Source organism: Triticum urartu, chromosome 7A, assembly GCF_056163025.1.
Source record: "Triticum urartu cultivar PI428250 chromosome 7A, HENAU_Tu73, whole genome shotgun sequence".
In the NCBI taxonomy this organism is placed as follows: domain Eukaryota; kingdom Viridiplantae; phylum Streptophyta; class Magnoliopsida; order Poales; family Poaceae; genus Triticum; species Triticum urartu.
In genome coordinates this window covers 723962489-723983349 of record NC_141879.1, presented here as the reverse complement: position 1 = coordinate 723983349, position 20861 = coordinate 723962489, and the positions used below count along the sequence as shown (strand labels likewise).

General features: G+C 41.7%; 1 protein-coding gene across 1 annotated transcript; it reads right to left on the bottom strand.

The window, feature by feature from the left end:
- Positions 1-8357: 8357 nt before the first annotated feature.
- Positions 8358-9981, bottom strand: LOC125519725 (GDSL esterase/lipase At3g09930-like). The gene is made up of 5 exons (XM_048684467.2): positions 9927-9981; positions 9551-9785; positions 9074-9359; positions 8701-8977; positions 8358-8602 (listed from the first exon to the last, which is right to left on the bottom strand). The coding sequence occupies exons 1-5, from the start codon at positions 9979-9981 to the stop codon at positions 8358-8360; spliced, it is 1098 nt and encodes a 365-aa protein (XP_048540424.2).
- Positions 9982-20861: the final 10880 nt, after the last annotated feature.

The following is a 20861-nucleotide window of genomic DNA, read 5'->3' as shown; positions in this document are numbered from 1 at the left end:
TGGGAACATGTAGTCTGAGATGAGATCCTAGCTAATTTCGGATTCTAGGCTGTGGTAGTGCATATAAAAAGGATCAGGTAAGGATGCTTTACTATGGCGGAGTAGAAGGTCGATGAAGTGCCCAAAGCATCATTAACACCGGGGAGAGTGCGCTCACATAGAAGATAGTTCCATATATCACCTCACTAAATGGTAGATCAATTATATCGACCAGAAACTGAATGACAAAATTATAACCATGTACAACCTTGGCCATGTAACGTTCTTGACCTTCTATTGATCTATGTACCACATTGTTCTGTATAGCATTAAGATCGATCGAGAGAGTCCTCAACATAGAGTCCGATAACGAAGGTTCGCCGGCCTTATACTGATTCCATTTATATCCCTCGGGGAAGACAATTGGCACATGTGGCTTGTCCGGATGGTCTGCAATTGGCACGCAGATCCTTCTTTGCTGCTTGTGAAATATCTCGGGCTATGTCTCTGGTGCCTACAAAGTTGAAAAGGGGGGCAATGGTTGTGAAGGAGGCATCGCCGTCAGTACCAGAGAATCCGCGGGGAATAATCTCCTCTATATCACCGAGTGCCCACTTAAGCAGGTGGCCCTGTGTCACTTGTCCTAACATAGGGACGCGTTCTTCAGGGGGGTGAGGAAACGACCATGATTCAAAGCCCGACACTACATCATGCAACACCCTGATACTTCCTTTTTGTCCGGTAACGAAACAGAAAGTACCCCACACCTATTTTCCCAAAGAGGAGACCTTGGGTTATGGAACCCGGCAGCCAAAGGTTCCCTTGAAGCGATGGTCTCTAGCAAGCTTCTATCAAAGAAATAATTCCAGCTTTTGACTGGATCAATCAAGCTAATTGTGATGGAACACTTATAATAAAAGAGGTAAGGGGATGAGATCTTAATGCTTACAACCATGTATTTGTGCTGGGACCAAATATGATCTTAATTTATGCGCTGAAAGTCACCCATCGAGATGTGCTTGTTACAAACAGAAGTGTGGAATGTGTCCAAATAATATCTTGACCGACACAAATGGGGTTGCATTGATAATTAAGACTATAATAATCAGACAAGAGCTTTGGGCGTTTAGTGACAACACCTCATGAATCCCCATGGATTGGATCCGTGTTACCAAGCTAAACCCTTCTGTCACTGGTGTTCAGAATAAAACTTCACGTTCTCCCTCCCCTTAGCCTCTCCGTGCTTCGATCTCCATGATGCCGGGTACCTGTAGGGAGAAAGATCGAGGACAAGACAAGAGAAATGTATGAAATAGTTTTATTTCACACATACGGGACGTTAATTCAAAACATTTCCATTGATCCCCACAACAAATACAGAGGGTTGCAAAGCCTATTCCTCAACCTATACCTTATCGAAAATAATCACATATGGAGATCAGATGGCATGAAGAACACATTGAAGAAAACATCTTGAACATTGATTGATTGAAAATATGACTTACAATGGATGCCTTGTGCGATGCACAATTATAAGTACTAGACGCCAACCCGGTCTAGGCCTAATATATTGCAAACCACTATTAAAATTAAGAAAGTAATTTCGAAACATTTCTACAAATACGTAAATGTTCATTACAAAGACGTTCATTTATAAGATACACATGAAGGACAAACTGCGGCTCAAAAAATGGAAAATGTGATTATATTGTTCCACATATATATGGATCCTAGAAATTTCACTATCAAGTTATGAAACGGTAAGATTGAAATGGGGACTTACCTTACCTTTGCATAAATCTGTAATATTTTTTCTTCTGGGTGTACGGGCTAGCCTGAAGGATTTATAGATCACCTTTTGGTATTTCAGTATCCGTTGGTCTATACCCTTTGTACCTGAATGGAAATTTTCTCACAGAAAAGAATTAGTATAAATAGCATCCAACCAAGCACTTATGACGTACAGGAAAGAACAACATTACATCTTTACATTAAGATAGAAGCAGTAGTTAAAAGGTAGTACATTATTAGTTCTACAATTGGCAAGTTCTATGTTGTAATTATGTTTCTGTCATGGATGTATGTTCCTGCTCTTATGTTGTATTCTGGAAAATTGCAACATCTTATATCTCCCATGATTCTAAAAAATGACGCTAATGTTTGTACAAAGAATAATTACCTCTTAAAAGAAATATAAGACACATGTGTAAAGATGATAAGTATTAAGGTCAAATTTATAATAGTAAAAATGGATGAATCTAACTCATGTGGCCAAGGTCTAAAATGTTATGACATTTATATCTATGAAACCATATAAATAAAATATACCTAAACCATAGAAGGATTAAAACAGATATAATTATGGACGGGTTAAACCACCAAAAACTTAGGTGATAGCCCAAACATGCAAATTATTAGTTGAAAGAATATTCCAACAATAATTTTTTTAAATTTTTTGGGTGTTCCAGTGGAATATGTAGTATTGTATCGAACATGGAGAAGGTGTACACATCGGTAGCAGAAGTGTTTTGAATGCAGCATTAGTACTTTGTTAGTCCCGTAATATGTGTCACTCGCTAGAAAATAATCTATTGGGAGGAGGTATTCTAAAGAACTCTCCCCATGTTAGTTTAGAAAAGATGAATCAGTGAGAACGAATAAACGATTGTATTGCTTGCTTGACAATGTGGTGCTTCTGCAAATATAGATCAAAATAGCAACTTGGGATGATATGATCAAATTACTACACTTCTGTAATCGATCATAAAACTTTAGATTTGTAACAATAAGAAATCCATTTGAAAGATGACGTAAAAATTCCAAAAATATATGGTAGTAGTATGCTTTTTATGTCTGTTGTGTTAATTTATGAAATATATAGCTCTTCAGAGTAACATTGTGCACTCTGAATACAACGGCTCATCATAGAGATGAATGTCTGAAGAAGTATTTTAAAGGAAGTGAGTCTACATATCCTTGTCAACATAATTCCTCCAAATATTTTTCTGGCTAATCATCATAGAAAATAAAGCCTCAAATTCCATAATCATACATGTAAGTCAGTGCAAAAAAAAACATTACCTCCAATCTTTAAATTTCTTGTTCGATAGTGGTTTTGCGCCACCACTGTTATCAGAACAGCAGGTAAAATATTAATGTCAGCAACAAACTTCCAAAATCACAGGTACAGATTATCATTTTTTCTCAAGAATTTTCATGTTCAACATAAATAGTCAATGTGCTTTTGTTTTGCTTGTAGAGCAGTACATACCACATACTCATGACATCTCTCAGACCCGTTGATCAAATCTCACAAATAAATTTATCAGAGAACCTGAGACCCATTTATAGATTCTCCTTGATCTTTCACTTGTACCCTGGTAGTGAAATATATTGTTTGCTCTGGCAGGAATTTCATCCTACATCTAGCCAACAAATAAGGAAACGTATAACTTGAGAACACACCACCAGATAGCAGATGCTTAATGGGGAAGTTGTACGGGGGGACGAAGGAGAAGCTGCAAGATCAAGAAAAGAAAATTCAACTCTGGTTCCCCAGTCCAGCAATATGAAAGAAAAATATCCATGTTTTTCGTCATATTTAAACACGAAATTCTAGATCCCTTTTGCCATACGTCACGGAACCATGCAACTAAGAAACCTGTGAAACTCAATAACTTCTTGAAGCTACATGTATCGACAATAGGTTTAAAAACGGACTACTGATCTAATAACTTAAATAAGTAAACAATCTCGAGGTAAAGGGTATGGAAAAAACCATAATCATCATACCTTCACTTAATACTGACAGGAAGGATACCATGCAGATAATCTCAGGTTTAGCACATACTTCATGGAAACACATACGCCTTTCAAAATCTTGTAAACGACATGTCAACTTGTTATGTTGGCTAACATACAGTAACATGGAAACACATTTGCAATTCAAGCCTCCTATAAACATCACAATGAACTGTCTCTACTCATAAATTACATGGTGCTGCCGAAGGGGATGCAGAGTTACAGACCACCAGTCCACCAGTACCAAACCTACTTTTTTTTTGATAAAATGTTAGGGATCGTGCCGATTTAATGGTTCTTTCTGCTGTAATGGATTTAACTTACAGGATGGAAAATAAAGCAGGGACTACCGTACCACCAGTTATCCACTGTAGTTCGTTCAAGCCTCACCCGTGGCTGCCCAATTAGCTTCAAACTACCGTGAGATAGTGTTAAACTGCAAATCCTACCACCAGTTGTCCGCTTTAGTTCATTCACCAGACAGCTTCACCCGTGGCTGCCCAATTAGCTTCAAACTACCGTCAGATAGTGTTAAACTGCACGTCCTTTGTCAGAAACTTATTATTAGGAGATTATTCACTGGAGAAGAAAGGGATCAGTGAGATGCTGATTTGCTGGGTTGTTAGAAACCAGAATTTCAAGATGTCACAGAGAGGAGACGGTAAAGTAGTGTGATGCTCGAATCGATTGGATCGTTTCCATCTTATCATAGCGACTGTAACATGAGGGTGATGGGAGTGGTGGAGAACGAAGAAGAGCAGCGATAGGTGTTCCTCCACAATGTCGTGATGCAATGTGAAGGGGGTGTTATTCTCTAAAACAGGTTAGGAGTTTGGGAAGAAACTTGTGTGTGCGTGCTGGAGAGAGACACAACAAGGTAGGCCTGAGCAGTGGCATGAGGGAGGACTGGAGGAGTAAGGTAGATGCAGGTCGACCTACTCCTCGTGGAGTTGTGGTCAGTGAATTCAAGCTCTTCTTGTTGCTTCTTCTTGGATATAGCATGCATGACGGGTGTACAACGGCAAAGAGGCAAATAGGAGTCTCTGGTGCCACCGCTAGGGATCCCTGGAGACATGGGGAAGATGAGTGGATACCTTATAGAAAATTCTGTCCGCCGAGGGAAGATGAGTACATGAAAGACATTCGTCAACCAAGACTCTCAATGATCTATCTTTTTCTTTTGAAACCATTCTTTAGAGAGAACATACTTCCTCACGTTATGACCTTTCTCGGTCATCTTTCGGGTCACAAGTACCCAGCCATTCGCTTTCACGAATGAAAGCATGGAGAACTTTTAGTCTGAGAAAACTTAGACAATAATCAACAATAATGAGCATAAAAATAACCCTACGTTGGTCTAGTTAAAAAAAATATGCACATTAAACTTTTGTAAAACTTCCCTTTTATATCTAAATCACCGTTGTGGTAGAATTAGAATAAAACTCATTCTTCTACATTAATTCCATATCACCGTTGGGCGGAAATGGAAATAATGCATATAACTCATAAACAATGTGATGATAGTATTTCTATTAAACAACTTTGCTAAGAAATTTTCATCATCATCAACTTTATTGCAGCGGAAAACTTTTAATATACATTTCTCAATCTTTATGAAATGCTCCGAAAATTGATCACTTTGATACAAAAATTATCAGAGATTTGAACATTTAACTATAAGACTCATTGAATTATAATATTATCATCATCAACGTTGGTCAGAAAATAACAATACCATAATTAAACTTTAATCAAATATCTTTCTACTGTCATAGCAGAAGCTATCTGAATCTGATTTCACCCACAAGTGAAAAAACTTCTCTCAAAAAACTGTTCATACAATTAAATTTTCCCGTTGGTTCCAATTTAATTGGAGGATAATACTTTTTCTTTCTTTGTAAAAGAGTACTATTAATTATTTACACAGCGGAAAAACATGAATAAAAAATTCATGAACTTTTTACTGTTAAAATAAACTTTTCTTTGATTAAGTAAAAATTCATGAACTTTATTATTTTCTTTATAAATTCTTGAGCATGTCGTTTTCTGAAAATTTTCTATTTCATTTTCAGAAATTTGTTCTGTTTACTTTTCAGAACATTTTCTTTTACTTTTCTGTACTCTAAACAAAATTTCGTTGGATGAAATTTGAGTAGAAAAACTATTTAAAATCTGCCCAAAAAAACTAGACAAATAAACAATTAAAAAACGAAAAGGAAAAACTGCAGCATAGCCGGCCTCGGCCCAGCTCGCGCGGCTGCTGGCCTTGGCCCAGCGCGCGCGGCGGCGCCCGCGGCTGGCAGCCTCGGCCCAGTCTGCCTGCTGCTGCTCTTTAGCCCAACAGGCCCGCTGGGCGTTAGGGTTTACATCTCGGCCGTCGATCAGATTGGACAGTCCATCTCGATTTTCGCTAGAACAAAACCAGTGCCGACCGATCCTCCCGAACCCTAGCCCCATTCTCGTTCTCTCCGCCTCGTCTCTCGTCGCGGTCTCGTTGACGGCGAGGCAAGGGGATGCGCCCCGGCCGCTGACGATGGAGGTGAGGGCCACCACGCCGCGCGCGCCTACTCTCCCTTCCCTTTCCCTTCTCGCGCGCTGCTCGCTGTTCCTCTCTGCATGCAGCAGCGCATCTCCTAACGGCCCCGTCGCGCCGGTGGCAAGCCGGCGACGGCGTCGGACGCCGCTGCGCTACACGAGTGTCCTCTTCCCTCTCCTTTCTGTCTAGTTACCTTCCTCCATCCTCCGTTTCCAGTGGCAGAGAGATGAGGTCGACCCTCCTCTGCCCCCTGAAAGACGACAACGGTGGAGGAAAAAAGGGCTTCGCCCTTGCCACCGGCGACGGCGACGAACGTCACCGCGCCGCGCGAGCCTGCTTTTCATCCTTTTTTTCTTATCCCCCACAGCAATAGAGAGAGAGAGAGAGATCCGGAGACTTTCCGATGTGGCGCCCCTGCTGACCCCTTTGCCTTTGCCCCATGGGGTGGTTCTTCTTCCCGGATCCTCGGCATGCCGATGCGATTCGGGATCGAGAGGAACGGCGCGGCCATGACGGCGGCGCTACTTTTCTCCGCTGAGGAATTTTTCTTTGCCCTGTCAGTGGGGTTCTTTGGGGTAGGGAAAAGCTTTTTCTTTGATTTCTTTCTACCGGAAAGCCTAAACCCAATCTGGCTGATACCATTGTTAAATCGTCGGGATCGGTTAGGCTAGATATTCCGGTAGTTCTTACCTTCTGCTTATGGCTCGAGGAGCCACCGGTGCCGGCCATGGTGACGGTGGCCGGTGATGGCAGAGAGTAGTGTGCGAAGTGGTGGCTGCGCTTTCCGTCAGCACTGCACTTACCCTAGATCAGTAGGGGATTCGGTGGGGTGTATGGTGTTGCGACGAACCCCGTTCTGCGAGCCGCCGACCCCCACCTCTTTATATAGTGCAGGTGACAGTGGCCCGTCACCCATAGTGGGTTGAGCGCCCCCGATCAGGGCGCGGATCTAAGAGCCCGATGGGCCATTGGGCCCACACGGTGGAGATCACCCTAACAGTACCATCAACAACTCTCCTAAATTATTGCCTGACTAGTGCCATCCCGTTTTCTATTCATTTCTACACAGTGGACGTGGTAAACACTGGATCCAACACATTCCCATTGGGGTATTATTTTGCCCGTAGCAATCATGCACATAAGCCCTCTGGACCATCAACCAATCGCCAAGCTTTGCTAGAAGTGCTTGGCTGAAGGACGCATATCACGAAAATACATACCACCCTTTGACTTGGGGAGCATCATTTTGTCCCAATTCAACTAGGACATCTTCCTTTTTCCTTTCTTTAGGATCCACCAACATATGTCGGACTAGCTTGAAGTGAACAATATTTCCTTGTTCCCAGAAAGCATCTCTCTCCCCCTTATCTTGCTTCCCAATACATGAAACAGCAAAGTAAAAGAAACCAACCCCACGAATGTGAAATGCACACATTGCAGCTACAGCAGCAGGGAGCTAAGTGGAAGTTCTCACAGGCAAGACCTGTGCGCTTTTAATTACAGGTATGGGAACGACGGCATAAACACAGCCTTGTTGAGCCGGGGCGTACATGGTGAAGGCAGAATCTGACGGAACAGCCAAGAAGGCCAGACGAACGTATGGGGTGCGGGTGCCAGTGTGTGTCTTTCTGTCTTTGCCACGATAAAAGGCTTGACACCCATCATGTCATGTCAAACACCCGTGCTACCACCACGTGAAGCATTACCCCAATCGACTAAGCTGCAGTCTTTGAGACGAAGGATCGCACATGCAGAAATATATATCTACTCTTTACTCAAATAGAACCAATCATCCAAGCACCTTCTCGTTTGCTACAACTCCCACGAGCTCCTCAAATAGATAAACACTAGATTCACCATATATAGTACGACCAACTTTCTTAAAACATTAAGGTAACTAGACAAAAGTTCATGGAACACAAGGCAATAAAAACTCACAAGATTCTTCCTAAATCCGAATACTATCTATATAAAGCTAACCTAGCAAAAAGATATTGCACCAACAAGCAATGGATCGGTCCAAACCTAAACTACAAAGGCATCATGGAACATAGTCCCGATCTAGGAACTCCCTCAAAGGTTCTTCTAGCGCCTCTATAACAGCTTCCCACCCAGCGGTCGTCGGGTAACTCTCGTCCCAGTAGAAGTTCTTGTCAGGATTCTTGCATAGGTCGTAGAGGCGCTCCCCTGACGGGCTAACCTGTCCACAGTACCCCAGCTCGGTAGAAGCCTCGCAGCAATGTGTCAGCTTGCGCTTGAAATTGTTTGACTGCTCCGATCCTTCACCTGCATACACATAGTTCCAACAGATGTTGAATAAAATGCATACATGTGAAACCAGATTTAATTTGGATCATGTGTGTGCAGACATATAAAGTACTTACCAGGGGCGTGATTGACGATGTCGGTGAAGGCAGTGTAGAGGTCCAGTATGTGGGAATTATTCTTGTTCCCCATCAGGTGTTCTATATTGTTGTTGTGCACAGTTGCTGCATAGTTAGCCAGAAGGTCGCATGTCGTGTAGTTGTTCGCACTAGTCCGCAAAGGCGTGCAGCCAATGGGATGCATGTTGTTCACTAGTACCTTTCTCACACCTAGCCTCTGTAGCTTCCCCACGTTCTTCGCAATGTCGGTCGTCACATTCCCAATATAACTATCGATCTGCATGCAAGAGATGTTACTTGGTAAGAAGCTCGGTATATAGTAATTGCATACTGGTTAGTGTTTGCAAGTTTGAGTCTGCTAACTACTACTCACATCATCGAAGCTACTCAAGAAGGCATTGTCGACATTGGCAACAGTCATGTAGTCACTGCCGGAGATGGAGACGAGAGCGACGGAGCTCTGAAGCTGTTGTTTTGAGATGACCCCAGTATTAAGTAGCCTCGTGAAAGCATTAATCTGTGTGGCAAGGGTCGGCACCTTCTTGTCCGGCACCTTGTAGACGCCAGCACCGCCGAAAGCAAAGGTCATGCCAGATGGGTCGCAAGATAGATGTGGCGTGAGCCTGTACGATGGAGGGGCTTCACTGAGGCCCAAGATCCTTGCTGCAAGGGAAATAAATCAATAAATATGAAGGATTACTTTTAGTACAACACATATAAGATTGTAAGGGTCGGAACTAAATGATCTAGAGCCTTGATATGATGGATTACTTTGGATGGTCTTAGATATAAGGTTGTACGTCCTCAAAAATATTTTTTCTATCTAGCATACCAGTATATATCTAGCTACGTATCGATGAAGTCAGATTGAATCCAATAGTTGGAAAGGCGTCCAGTTGGAATAGGAGTCGCAGATCCACGGGAGTTGAGATAGGAGCCATAGGGATAGCTCCATTGACGCCATGTGTCGGTCTTTGGGAGGTTGCCCTTGTCGACGAAGCCATCGCCGAAGACAAACATGCTGGACCATTGGTTCTTTGACCCCTGATCAGCCGAAGGTGTGCCTCGAGCCTCCACACGAGCCCCTGTAACGTAGATCAATCATGTCTTAGTGCATGCATGAAGAACATGACGTGGTCGAACTAACATGTATACTTGTAGATCGCGCTAGCAATGAATATCTAAAAGCTAAAGCAAGGCAGTAATGAGTTAATGATGTGCATTACCACCCAATGCAAGGACGACGAGGAGAAGGCAGAAGACGGTCGGCATGAGCTTCATGGTTACGAGGCCCCGGGAGGCGGCTATGGGGAGCTAGATGGTTGCGGCCGTGCATGAGCCTATAGCTATATTTATAGAAGATTTTTCTGGTCGGTAGGTAGGTACGTATTGCACATGGAGTCAGCAATCCCACGTACGTACGCTTGTAGCTATAGCCGCGGCCAGACTAAGAATGCATGCGTCAACGTGGAGACGAAGAAACGTCTTGGGAAACCAATAGATACAAGAATCGTGTGTAGCAAACTTTGAACGACAGGTAGATAGAATGGTGCGTCCTACCTGTACCTGTTAATTTGAAAGTCCTACAAGGCCACCTGGATTCAGGAATCCTTGTACAAAGTTCTACCCCTGCACCTCGATTCAGGAATCGGTTGGGCCGCAACCTGGAAGTCACACCGGAGGTGAGAGAGAGAGAGAGAGAGCTCCTTACCATGCATGATAAAATCATAGTTTTAAATAGCACTTAGCCTGTTAGCGGCGGACCTTTTCTAAACCTATAGCGTGCTATTGCATGCCATTGTGATGTTATAGCGTGCTATTTCAAATGTTTGTTCGTGTGTTTGGATTAATGTTTTAAATAGCGGGCTATGTCAAATATCGGCGGCCCTCCAAATCAGCTCCTATAGCCAGCTATTTCGAAAGTTTAGCGGGCTATAGCCCCGCTATAGCTGGGCTATAGCCGGCTACTAAAAAGTTTGGTTTGGACCAAAGACTCTTAGCGCAGGACGTCGTCTAAACGCTATAGCGTGTGGGGTAAACACACTAAGATACTTATAATTACTACAATCCCAAGTACAATATGACTGCTATATAAAAACATAGTGCATGCATTTTGCAATCGCTGCCGAGTTGGGCATTTTGGAGACCAAGCTACATGCATACCTTAAAATCCAAGCATGTAATGTGTATGTTTATAAAATTTCAGAATGAAATACTTGAATTGCGAGCTGCACAAATAAAACCATTGACGTTCAGAATGAATACCTCGTTATATATATGCATGCATGTAGAAAATACGAAAAAAACTGATGTCATCAAAGTTTTCATCAAAATTCAATATTCAAAATGCTTTATATCTCAAACCATCGGTCCAATTCGAAATTCATTTGAGAGGTACAGATACTCAAATAGTTATAATCAGTACGGTCTGACCAAGTTGTTCTGGTCTGTATATTGAGAATAGTTGTTAAAAAGTATGCAAAATATTAAATAAAACCACCAGTTTATCTTGGCAAAAGTTATATTCAACAATTTTTTTAACTTTTGTGTACACGTGCATCATTACACTAATTTTGTTATTTTCATCTTTTGCGCTACAGTCAAATTGTTTGGGCAAGACAGTTGGCGAGTTGCTCAGGTTGTCATGCTCCAAATTTTTTAAGATAGTAGCTCGTTCGAATTAAGGTTTGGTGTTTTCTATGTTGTTATCTCGAGAATAGGAGTTCATTCACATGATTCTTGCTCGGTTTACAAAACAGAAAAATCATGCATTAATGTTTTACAAAAACACTAAGTTTAAGTTTTATTAGTTCTTTAGTTATATGCATTTTGTACAATATAGGGCCTAATATTTCATTTTGCCCTGGCCTGCAAATTTCAGGAGACGGGCCTGGTCCCACCCGACCACCTAGACTGAAGAATCAAACTTACCTACAGTTGGGCTGGCACCCGCTCTGCCGTGCGCATTCATAACGCCGTGTTAGATGTGAGGTTCAGGGCCAGGGCAGGAGCCTTTCATCGTCCTTGCTGACGTGTGCTGCAAGTGCTCGTGTGTTCTAGCTAGCCTTGCTGTCCCCTGCGCCCAAGTATTTGGAGCAACAACATATCGTAGAGCACCTTTAGTTCCTTAACATCCATGTAAAATATTTTAAGATAAACGAATAATTTCTGTGAGTTGCACACACTCGAATACTTATTAGTACAACCCCAAATCCGAAATACAATATATGTGAACTCAATACAACACAAGATACATATGGACTAGGGGCAGCGTGCAAATTCGTCGAGAGTCAATTACACACCGTTACATGTAACTGATTCATATATTCCTCTTAGTTCCCTACGTAGCGACTTAATTACAATCAACTTATCAGAGAGTACAATACACATATACTAGTATTCATTGTTTTAGAGACAGAGTATGTCGATCGAAGATCAGACGGCTGTGATCTTTTCGATGCTTCGCCTAATTGAACTGCTACACACATCGTAGCTTGCCTCAGAAAAAACAAGATTGGTTTGAATAAGACAAAGTGTTTGACGTGTGCAGTATGTACATAAGTAGAACAATAAATTGTTACCATCCATGAGTATGAAACTATATAGTTCACTTGTTTTTTGTTCCTGCAGACTTCGGTTTTCCGGCACCGTGAGACTCCTTATCATGCCCTCTTGGACTTGCTGATGACTACCCATTCCTATTGCTTGATGATGGGGCATGAGGTCTAGGTTGATCTGCATTCACGCAAGGTCACAGGGAGATGACCAAAGAAACTTTAGCAAACTCACATTTTGGACATGGGATGAAACCTAGATAAAAAATGCTGAGAAAAAAGCAGATGCCACGTAATGTACATATGTTCACTGCGGTCTAGTGTGTTATGCGTCGATTAGTACTCCTTCCGTCTATGTATACAAGGCCATTTAATCTTCTCTTTGTATAAGTCAAACTATCAAGTTCACAGGAAAACATATCTGACATGTACAGTACCTGATAGAGCAGATGCTGATATTTTTTACTAAACATGGTCAAACAAAGAAAACAGTTTGTTTGACTCAGAGACAAGATTAAGTGGTCTTGTATACTCCCTTCGTTCCAAAATAGATGACTCAACTTTGTATTAACTTTAGTACATATGCATAACCGCTGGATTGAGCGATGCCAAGTTTGCATGTACTGACTTTCTGCACACGGTCCAGAAAGTGGACAAAAATTATTGGAAGTGAATTAAAATTAATGCTCAGTTCTCTGAACACGATGTACAAACCAGATATGAAATATATTTCTAGTCGCAATTGAGACTGGTCACATGTATGTGTTTTTTTAGAACGTCACATGTATGTGTTGTGATCGTCTCTTCCATAGATATATCTTTCAAACTATATTTATTAGTAGCTAGAAGAAAGGCACACAATGACTAATGAAGTTTACATTTCTTTTGCTCTAGCTAGTAAACGGCACGAAATGTACTACTCCCGCTGTGAACATGATATTCTGCAACAAAAGCTGGATCATGTGTAATTTCCTTGACCTTGTCGTTCAACTCAGGACAAGTCTTTTGAGAGTTAATATGGCGGGTCTTAGCTTTTTTCGATAAAGAGTGGCTTTATTGACTCAAAATATAGCATTAAGGGATACAATTATAATGAGCTACACCCGACCTTTGCATAACTAAGATGCACACAGCCAACACACACAAAGAAGCACGCTAGCAAAGGAACAAAGAGAAAAATCCCGAAGCGATAGAAAGAACGATTGACAATGTATAGTGACAACCATCATAGCTAGCTAGGTCCTACTATTCTGCACGAACAACTACCGGTATACATAGGGTATAACTTTCATGGCACAACTTTTCATTGTTTGACTTGCTGATGTATATGCGCACATACAGCATACTTTTCCTTAGTCGGCGCTTCAAGTTGGAGTGGCAGATCATGGTAACACCGCAGTTCCGAGACAGGAAGACGGAGCGGCAAGCATGCGGCCGCCTCATCAGCTGGTACCCTTGTGGGCAATCGGCGAGGTCACACCGGTGCGGTAGTCTCTCCTCCGATCGGTTCCCTAGGACGACGCTGCAAGTTAATATGTGTGGCGGTGCTATCTCGCTCGATCTGCGGACAAAAATGCTACACCTACGGAATTCTAGTACGGACTGGTTTTACGGGCTGCTCTCTCACCAACCAACCCTCCTTGATTTTCGCTGGTGGGCCTCTCTTCCCTAATCTTCTCCAACCACAACTCTTCCGTAAGTCCGTAACAGAAATCCTATGAGAATACTTCCATTAGTCTAGCATTGCCCATCTGCGGATTGCGGCGTCCACTGATGGCTCTTGGTTATGGTTCATCTCTCTAAATATAGTTCCTACTGTCGGCAGCTCGTTCTGAAGAGGTTGTTGGATGCAGTCGAAAGGCTCCTTTGTGAAGTGCGGTTGCTCTCACACTGACTAGCTTGCCTTCGGCATTGAGATGTGATCTACGATAGCGGCTTGACAAAAAGGCATGGTTGTGCAGTGGCAACGGCGGAATTTCTAGCCAAGCACCTATAGTTGTTGGGATCACAGAAAAATGGCGGCAACAACATACGATTGACCCGATTTGGTGGTGCTTCTTGAGAACATGTTCTCAAGCTTCGTGATGAAACCCCAAGGTCTCGCCCTAGTGGGTTATATCTAGCAATGATGATCTTGCGTCGTTACCGTATTTAAGTCATTGACCAGATATGTTCGTACTTGCTATTCTGGATGAAAACATAGAATCTGGCCTTTGATGGTTGGATCCAGTGGCAATAGCCCTTGATCATTATTCCTTCTTGAAGGCATGGTTGTTGAACACTTGCTGGGCCACATCCTTACCCAACGGCTGTCACTACCACAAACGCACCCAGTCGGGCCTAGCCAGCATCCCAGCATAGCATGCACCTCCGCGCCCAATGCACGCTCGCACCACTCCATTGAGAGTGCCACACAACACTATCACGCCTGCATCACCAGGTGAGCCCTGATGCGCATGAAACTCCCTGCCGGGTCTTTGCGGCCCACCAGTGGAGGGGCAATGAGAGGACAGGAGGGAGAATGGCCTAGAGGCATTCGTAGGGTGTTTTTTTTGGAAAAGGAGGTCAAACCCCTGGCCTCCGCATCAATCGATGCATACAATCATCTTTATTAATTATTCAACAAAGGTCTAATAAGAACATATATACATCAAGCCACTGATACGTCTCCATCGTATTTACTTTTGCAAACACTTTTGCCCTTGTTTTGGACTCTAAGTTGCATGATTTGAATGGAACTAACCCGGACTGACGCTGTTTTCAGCAGAATTGTCATGGTATTATTTTTGTGTAGAAATAGAAGTTCTTGGAATGACATGAAAATCAACGGAGAATTATTTTGGAATATATAAAAAATACTGGAAGGAAGATCCACGTCAGGGGGGCCTCCACCTGTCCACGAGGGTAGGAGGCGCGCCCTACCCCCCTGGGCGCGCCCTACCCCCCCTGGGCGCGCCCCCTACCTCGTGGCCCCCCTGACACTCCACCGACCTCAACCCTGACTCCATATATTCACTTTCGGGGAGAGAAAAATCAGGGAGAAGGATTCATCGCGTTTTATGATACGGAGTCGCCGCCAAGCCCTAAACTCTCTCGGGAGGGCTGATCTGGAGTCCGTTCAGGGCTCCAGAGAGGGGAATCCGTCGCCATCGTCATCATCAACCATCCTCCATCACCAATTTTATGATGCTCACCGCCGTGCATGAGTAATTCCATCGTAGGCTTGCTGGCGGTGATGGGTTGGATGAGATTTATCATGTAATCGAGTTAGTTTTGTTAGGGTTTGATCCTTAGTATCCACTATGTTCTGAGATTGATGTTGCTATGACTTTGCTATGCTTAATGCTTGTCACTAGGGCCCGAGTGCCATGATTTCAGATCTGAACCTATTATGTTTTCATCAATATATGAGAGTTCTTGATCCTATCTTGCAAGTCTATGGTCACCTACTATGTCTTATGATCCGGCAACTCTGAAGTGACAATAATCGGGACCACTCCCGGTGATGACCGTACTTAGAGGAGTTCATGTATTCACTATGTGTTAATGCTTTGTTCCGGTACTCTATTAAAAGGAGGCCTTAATATCCCTTGGTTTCCAATAGGACTCCACTGCCATGGGAGGGCAGGACAAAATATGTCATGCAAGTTCTTTTCCATAAGCACGTATGACTATATTCGGAATGCATGCCTACATTACATTGATGAATTGGAGCCAGTTCTATGTCACCCTAAGTTATGATTATTACATGATGAACCGCATCCGGCATAATTATCTGTCACCGATCCATTGCCTACGAGCTTTCCATATATTGTTCTTCGCTTATTTACTTTTCCGTTGCTATTGTTATCATCACTACAAAACACCAAAAATATTAGTTTTGATACCGTTACCTTTTGCTACCATTACCACAACTATCATATTACTTTGCTACTAAATACTTTGCTGTAGATATTAAGTTTCCAGGTGTGGTTGAATTGACAACTCAGCTGCTAATACTTGAGAATATTCTTTGGCTCCCCTTGTCTCGAATCACTAAATTTGGGTTGAATACTCTACCCTCGAAAACTGTTGCGATCCCCTACACTTGTAGGTTATCAAGACTATTTTCTGGCGCCGTTGCCGGGGAGCATAGCTCTATTCTTTGAGTCACTTGGGATTTATATCTGCTTATCTTTATGAAGAACTTGAAATATCCAAGAACCAAGATTTATCCCTCAACTACGAGGGGAGGTAAGGAACTGTCATCTAGCTCTGCACTTGATTCACCTTCTGTTTTGAGTCAGCTTGCGACACCTAGACCTGCTTCCGCTATTAATTCTGATATGTCGCCTGTTATTGATGATGCCACTTCTGCTATGCATGATACTTATGATGAAACTACTTCTATGCTTGATACTACTGTGCCACTTGGTGAATTTCTTGATGAACAACTTGCTAGGGCTAGAGAGAATGAAATTATTGAAACTGATAATATTGGTGAAAGTGATGATGAAGATTCTCCCCCTAGATATGAATTACCTGTTGTGCCTGAGGGCTATGTTATGGATGAAGAAACTGCTAGAGATTTTCTTTCTCGCAAGGATAGGAGTGATCTTAAGAAATTATTAGCTAAGCTGAAACAAAAAACTCTGAATGCTAGAATGAAATATGATCCTTCTTATGCTACTTCACCTATCTTTGTTACTGATAAAAATTATGATTTCTCTGTTGATCCAGAGATAATTACTTTAGTTGAATCTGATCCTTTCTATGGGTATGAATCTGAAACTGTTGTGGCACATCTTACTAAATTAAATGATATAGCCACCCTGTTCACTAATGAAGAGAAAACTTGCTACTATTATATCCTTAAATTATTTCCATTCTCATTAAAGGGTGATGCTAAGATATGGTTTAATTCTCTTGATCCTGGTTGTGTGTGTAGTCCCCAAGATATGATTTATTACTTCTCTGCTAAATATTTCCCCGCTCAGAAGAAACAAGCTGCTTTAAGGGAAATATATAATTTTGTGCTAATTGAAGAAGAGAGTCTCCCACAAGCTTGGGGGAGGCTTCTCCAATTACTTAATGCTTTTCCTGATCATCCTCTTAAGAAAAATGAAATACTTGATATCTTTTATAATGGACTAACTGATGCTTCCAGAGACCACCTGGATAGTTGTGTTGGTTGTGTTTCAGGGAAAGAACACCAGATGAAGCTGAAATTCTATTGGATAATATGTTGACCAACGAAAATAATTGGACACTTCCTGATCCAATTCCTGATCCAATTCCTGATCCAATTCCTGAACCAACTCCGAAGAAAAGGGGTATTCTATTTCTCAGCCCTGAAGATATGCAAGAGGCAAAGAAATCTATGAAAGAAAAAGGTATTAAAGCTGAAGATGTTAAGAATTTACCTCCTATTGAAGAAATACATGGTCTTAATCTACCGCCTGTTGAAGAAGTACGTGGTCTTGATAACCCGACATAGGTAGTAAAGGTAAATTCTCTATAGATATGATAAAGCTGAAATCTCATTTACTAAGTTTGCTAGCCCATGCTTGGATGAGTTTGATGACTTTATGGTTAAACAAAAAACTTCAATGCTTACTTTGGTAGAGAATTAAAACACAACGCTGATATGCTTGAACACTTGGGTGATTATATGGCTAATATTAAAGGTGAACTAAAACTTATTAGTAAACATGCTTCTATGGTTACCACTCAAGTATAACAAGTACTTAAAGCTCAGAATGATTTGCTCAATGAATTGAATAGTAAGAAAAATGATAATGCTGTTAGAGTTATGACTAGAGGTGCTAAAATGACTCAGGAACCTTTGTATCCTGAAGGCCATCCTAAGAGAATTGAGTTAGATTCTCAGAGAACTAATGTTGATGCACCTAGTCCTTCTAAGAGGAAGAAGAAGAAAAATGATAGGACTTTGCATGCTTCTAGTGAACCTGTTGTAGACACATCTGAGAATCCGAATGATATCTCTATTTCTGATGCTGAAACACAATCTGGTAATGAGCATGAACCTAGTGATAATGTTAATAATGATGTTCATGCTGATGCTCATCCTAGTAATGATAATGAAGTAGAGATTGAACCTGTTGTTGATCTTGATAACCCACAATCAAAGAATCAACGTTATTATAAGAGAGACTTTGTTGCTAGAAAGCACGGTAAAGAAAGAGATCCATGGGTTCAGAAACCCATGCATTTTCCTCCTAAACCATCCAAGAAAAAGGATGATGACGATTTTGAGCGCTTTGCTGAAATGATTAGACCTATCTTCTTGCGTATGTGTTTGACTGATATGCTTAAAATGAATCCTTATGCTAAATACATGAAAGATATTGTTACTAATAAAAGAAAGATACCGGAAGCTGAAATTTCCATCATGCTTGCTAATTATACATTTAAGGGTGGAATACCTAAGAAACTAGGATATCCCGGAGTACCAACTATACCATGCTCCACTAAAAGAAACTATGTTAAAACTACTTTATGTGATCTTGGAGTCGGTGTTAGTGTTATGCCTCTCTCTTTATATCGTAGACTTGATTTGAATAAGTTGACACCGACCGAAATATCTTTGCAAATGGCTGATAAATCAACTGTTATACCTGTCGGTATTTGTGAGGATGTGCCTGTTGTGGTTGCAAACGTTACTATTTTAACGGACTTTGTTATTCTTGATATTCCCGAGGACGATAGTATGTCTATTATTCTTGGAAGACCATTTTTGAATACTGCAGGGGCTATTATTGATTACACCAAAGGCAATGTCACTTTTCATGTTAATGGTAATGAGCATACGGTACACTTTCTGAGGAAACAACCTCAAGTCCACAGTATCAATTCTATTGGAAAAATTTCAACAATTACTGTTGGAGGTTTTGAATTTCCTCTTCCTACTGTCAAGAAGAAATATGATATTCTTATTGTTGGGGACATGCATATCCCTGTTGAGGTAACCTACTGTTATTCGAAAATTCTCTGGTTCCATATTATTCGGAATGAGTTTGTTAACATGACCTGATCAACCTTGTTAGTGGATTCCTTTTGATGAGCATGAGATGGATGAATTTAGAAAACACAACTCTCTGTACCCTCTTTTACTTTCTGTTATTTATATGAAATAAAGCAAAAATAGTATATTCTGTCTGTTTTCTCAATTATCCGTGCAATAAAAAATACTTCGGAAATAAAAGTTTTTCAAATGCCCTGAAATTTAAATATGATTTTTTCCGGAATATTTGAGAATATCTGGCACTCAGAACATAGCAGGGGAGCAAGCACCTAGCCATGAGGGTCCAGGGCGCGCCCTACCCCCCTGGCCGTGCCCCCTGCCTCATGGGCCCACGGGGCTCCCCTCCACTAATTCCAGCTACCACACACTTCTTCTTCCTCCCACAAACATCACTAACCAGCTCAAACCCTAGTCCAAGCTCCTTGCTCAAAGCTCCATTCAAAAAACTGCTTTGGGGGATTGTTCGTTGGTATGTGACTCCTCCAATGGTCCAATTAGTTTTTGTTAGTGCTTTATTCATTGCATATTTTTGCTGCTTAGGTGACCCTGTTCTTGAGCTTGCATGTCAAATTTATATGGTCAAAAGTAGTTTTGATGCATGATATTGCCTCTAGGCACTTGTATGAGTAGTTGCTATCAATTTTGTTGAGTTTGGTCCACTTTTATTTTGAAGTTACTTAAAATTTCAGAAATTTTCAGAAAAATATGAAGAGATTTTTGAGGGGCTCATCGAGCCGAAGCTCAAACGATAAGCAAAGTGAGGAGGATAAGAGACCCAAATATAATCTTCCTCGCACCGCGGAGGTTCGGCCATGTGAATGGCCTTGTGATGATTTCTTGAGAGCAGCCGGGATTGATGATGATTTCTATGAATTGGCTGAGAATGCAGGCCTCAACGCCTTCCTCCACGACCAACGCGAACAATATCTCTTACTCACCAATATCTTTGTGCAAAACTTTCATTTTCATGCTAGGAGCTCACCACCTACGGTGGAATTTTATTTATATGATGAGCATAAGGAGATGTCACTTCATGACTTTTATCGGGTTTGTTTGATCCCTTTCGAGGGCAGCGTAGAGGAACCACATCGTGATGATGTGGATGGGTTTATTGATACCATTACTGTAGGGGAAACGAGGAAGGTTTCCGACGCACGAATTACTAGCATACACTTTCCTGTTCTACGTTACTTTGCTATATTTGCTAGTAGATGCTTAATTGGGCGCGGAAACTGTGGAAACCTTAGTGCCCCTGATATTGTTATTTTGTGCCATGCCTTGTTCCGTGATGACACATTTAGTATGGGCGCTATTGTTGCAAAGCGGTTCTAAGGGCCCTGTCCTTTGAGGCATCTTCGCCTCGCGCCTCGCTGCACACTTTAACATACCTATTAGGCATTATGAGAAGGAAGAGAAGTTGCTACCTCCTATTTATCTAGATTATAAGAGTATGGTAGCACAGGATTTTATTGTTAAGAATAGGGAAAAGGCGCTTAAGTACAAATTAATATTTGGTAAAAACTATCCTGAGACTATTACCTTGCCTGCTCCTTCCTTGTTTGATTTGTCTGTAGGCAAGTATC

Coding starts and splice junctions, on each gene's coding strand:
- LOC125519725 (XM_048684467.2), bottom strand. CDS start 9,981: ATGAAGCTCATGCCGACCGTCTTCTGCCTTCTCCTCGTCGTCCTTGCA. Junction 9,786..9,926: donor CGTCGTCCTTGCATTGGGTG/GTAATGCACATC, acceptor TCTACGTTACAG/GGGCTCGTGTGGAGGCTCGA. Junction 8,603..8,700: donor CATCGTCAATCACGCCCCTG/GTAAGTACTTTA, acceptor ATGTGTATGCAG/GTGAAGGATCGGAGCAGTCA.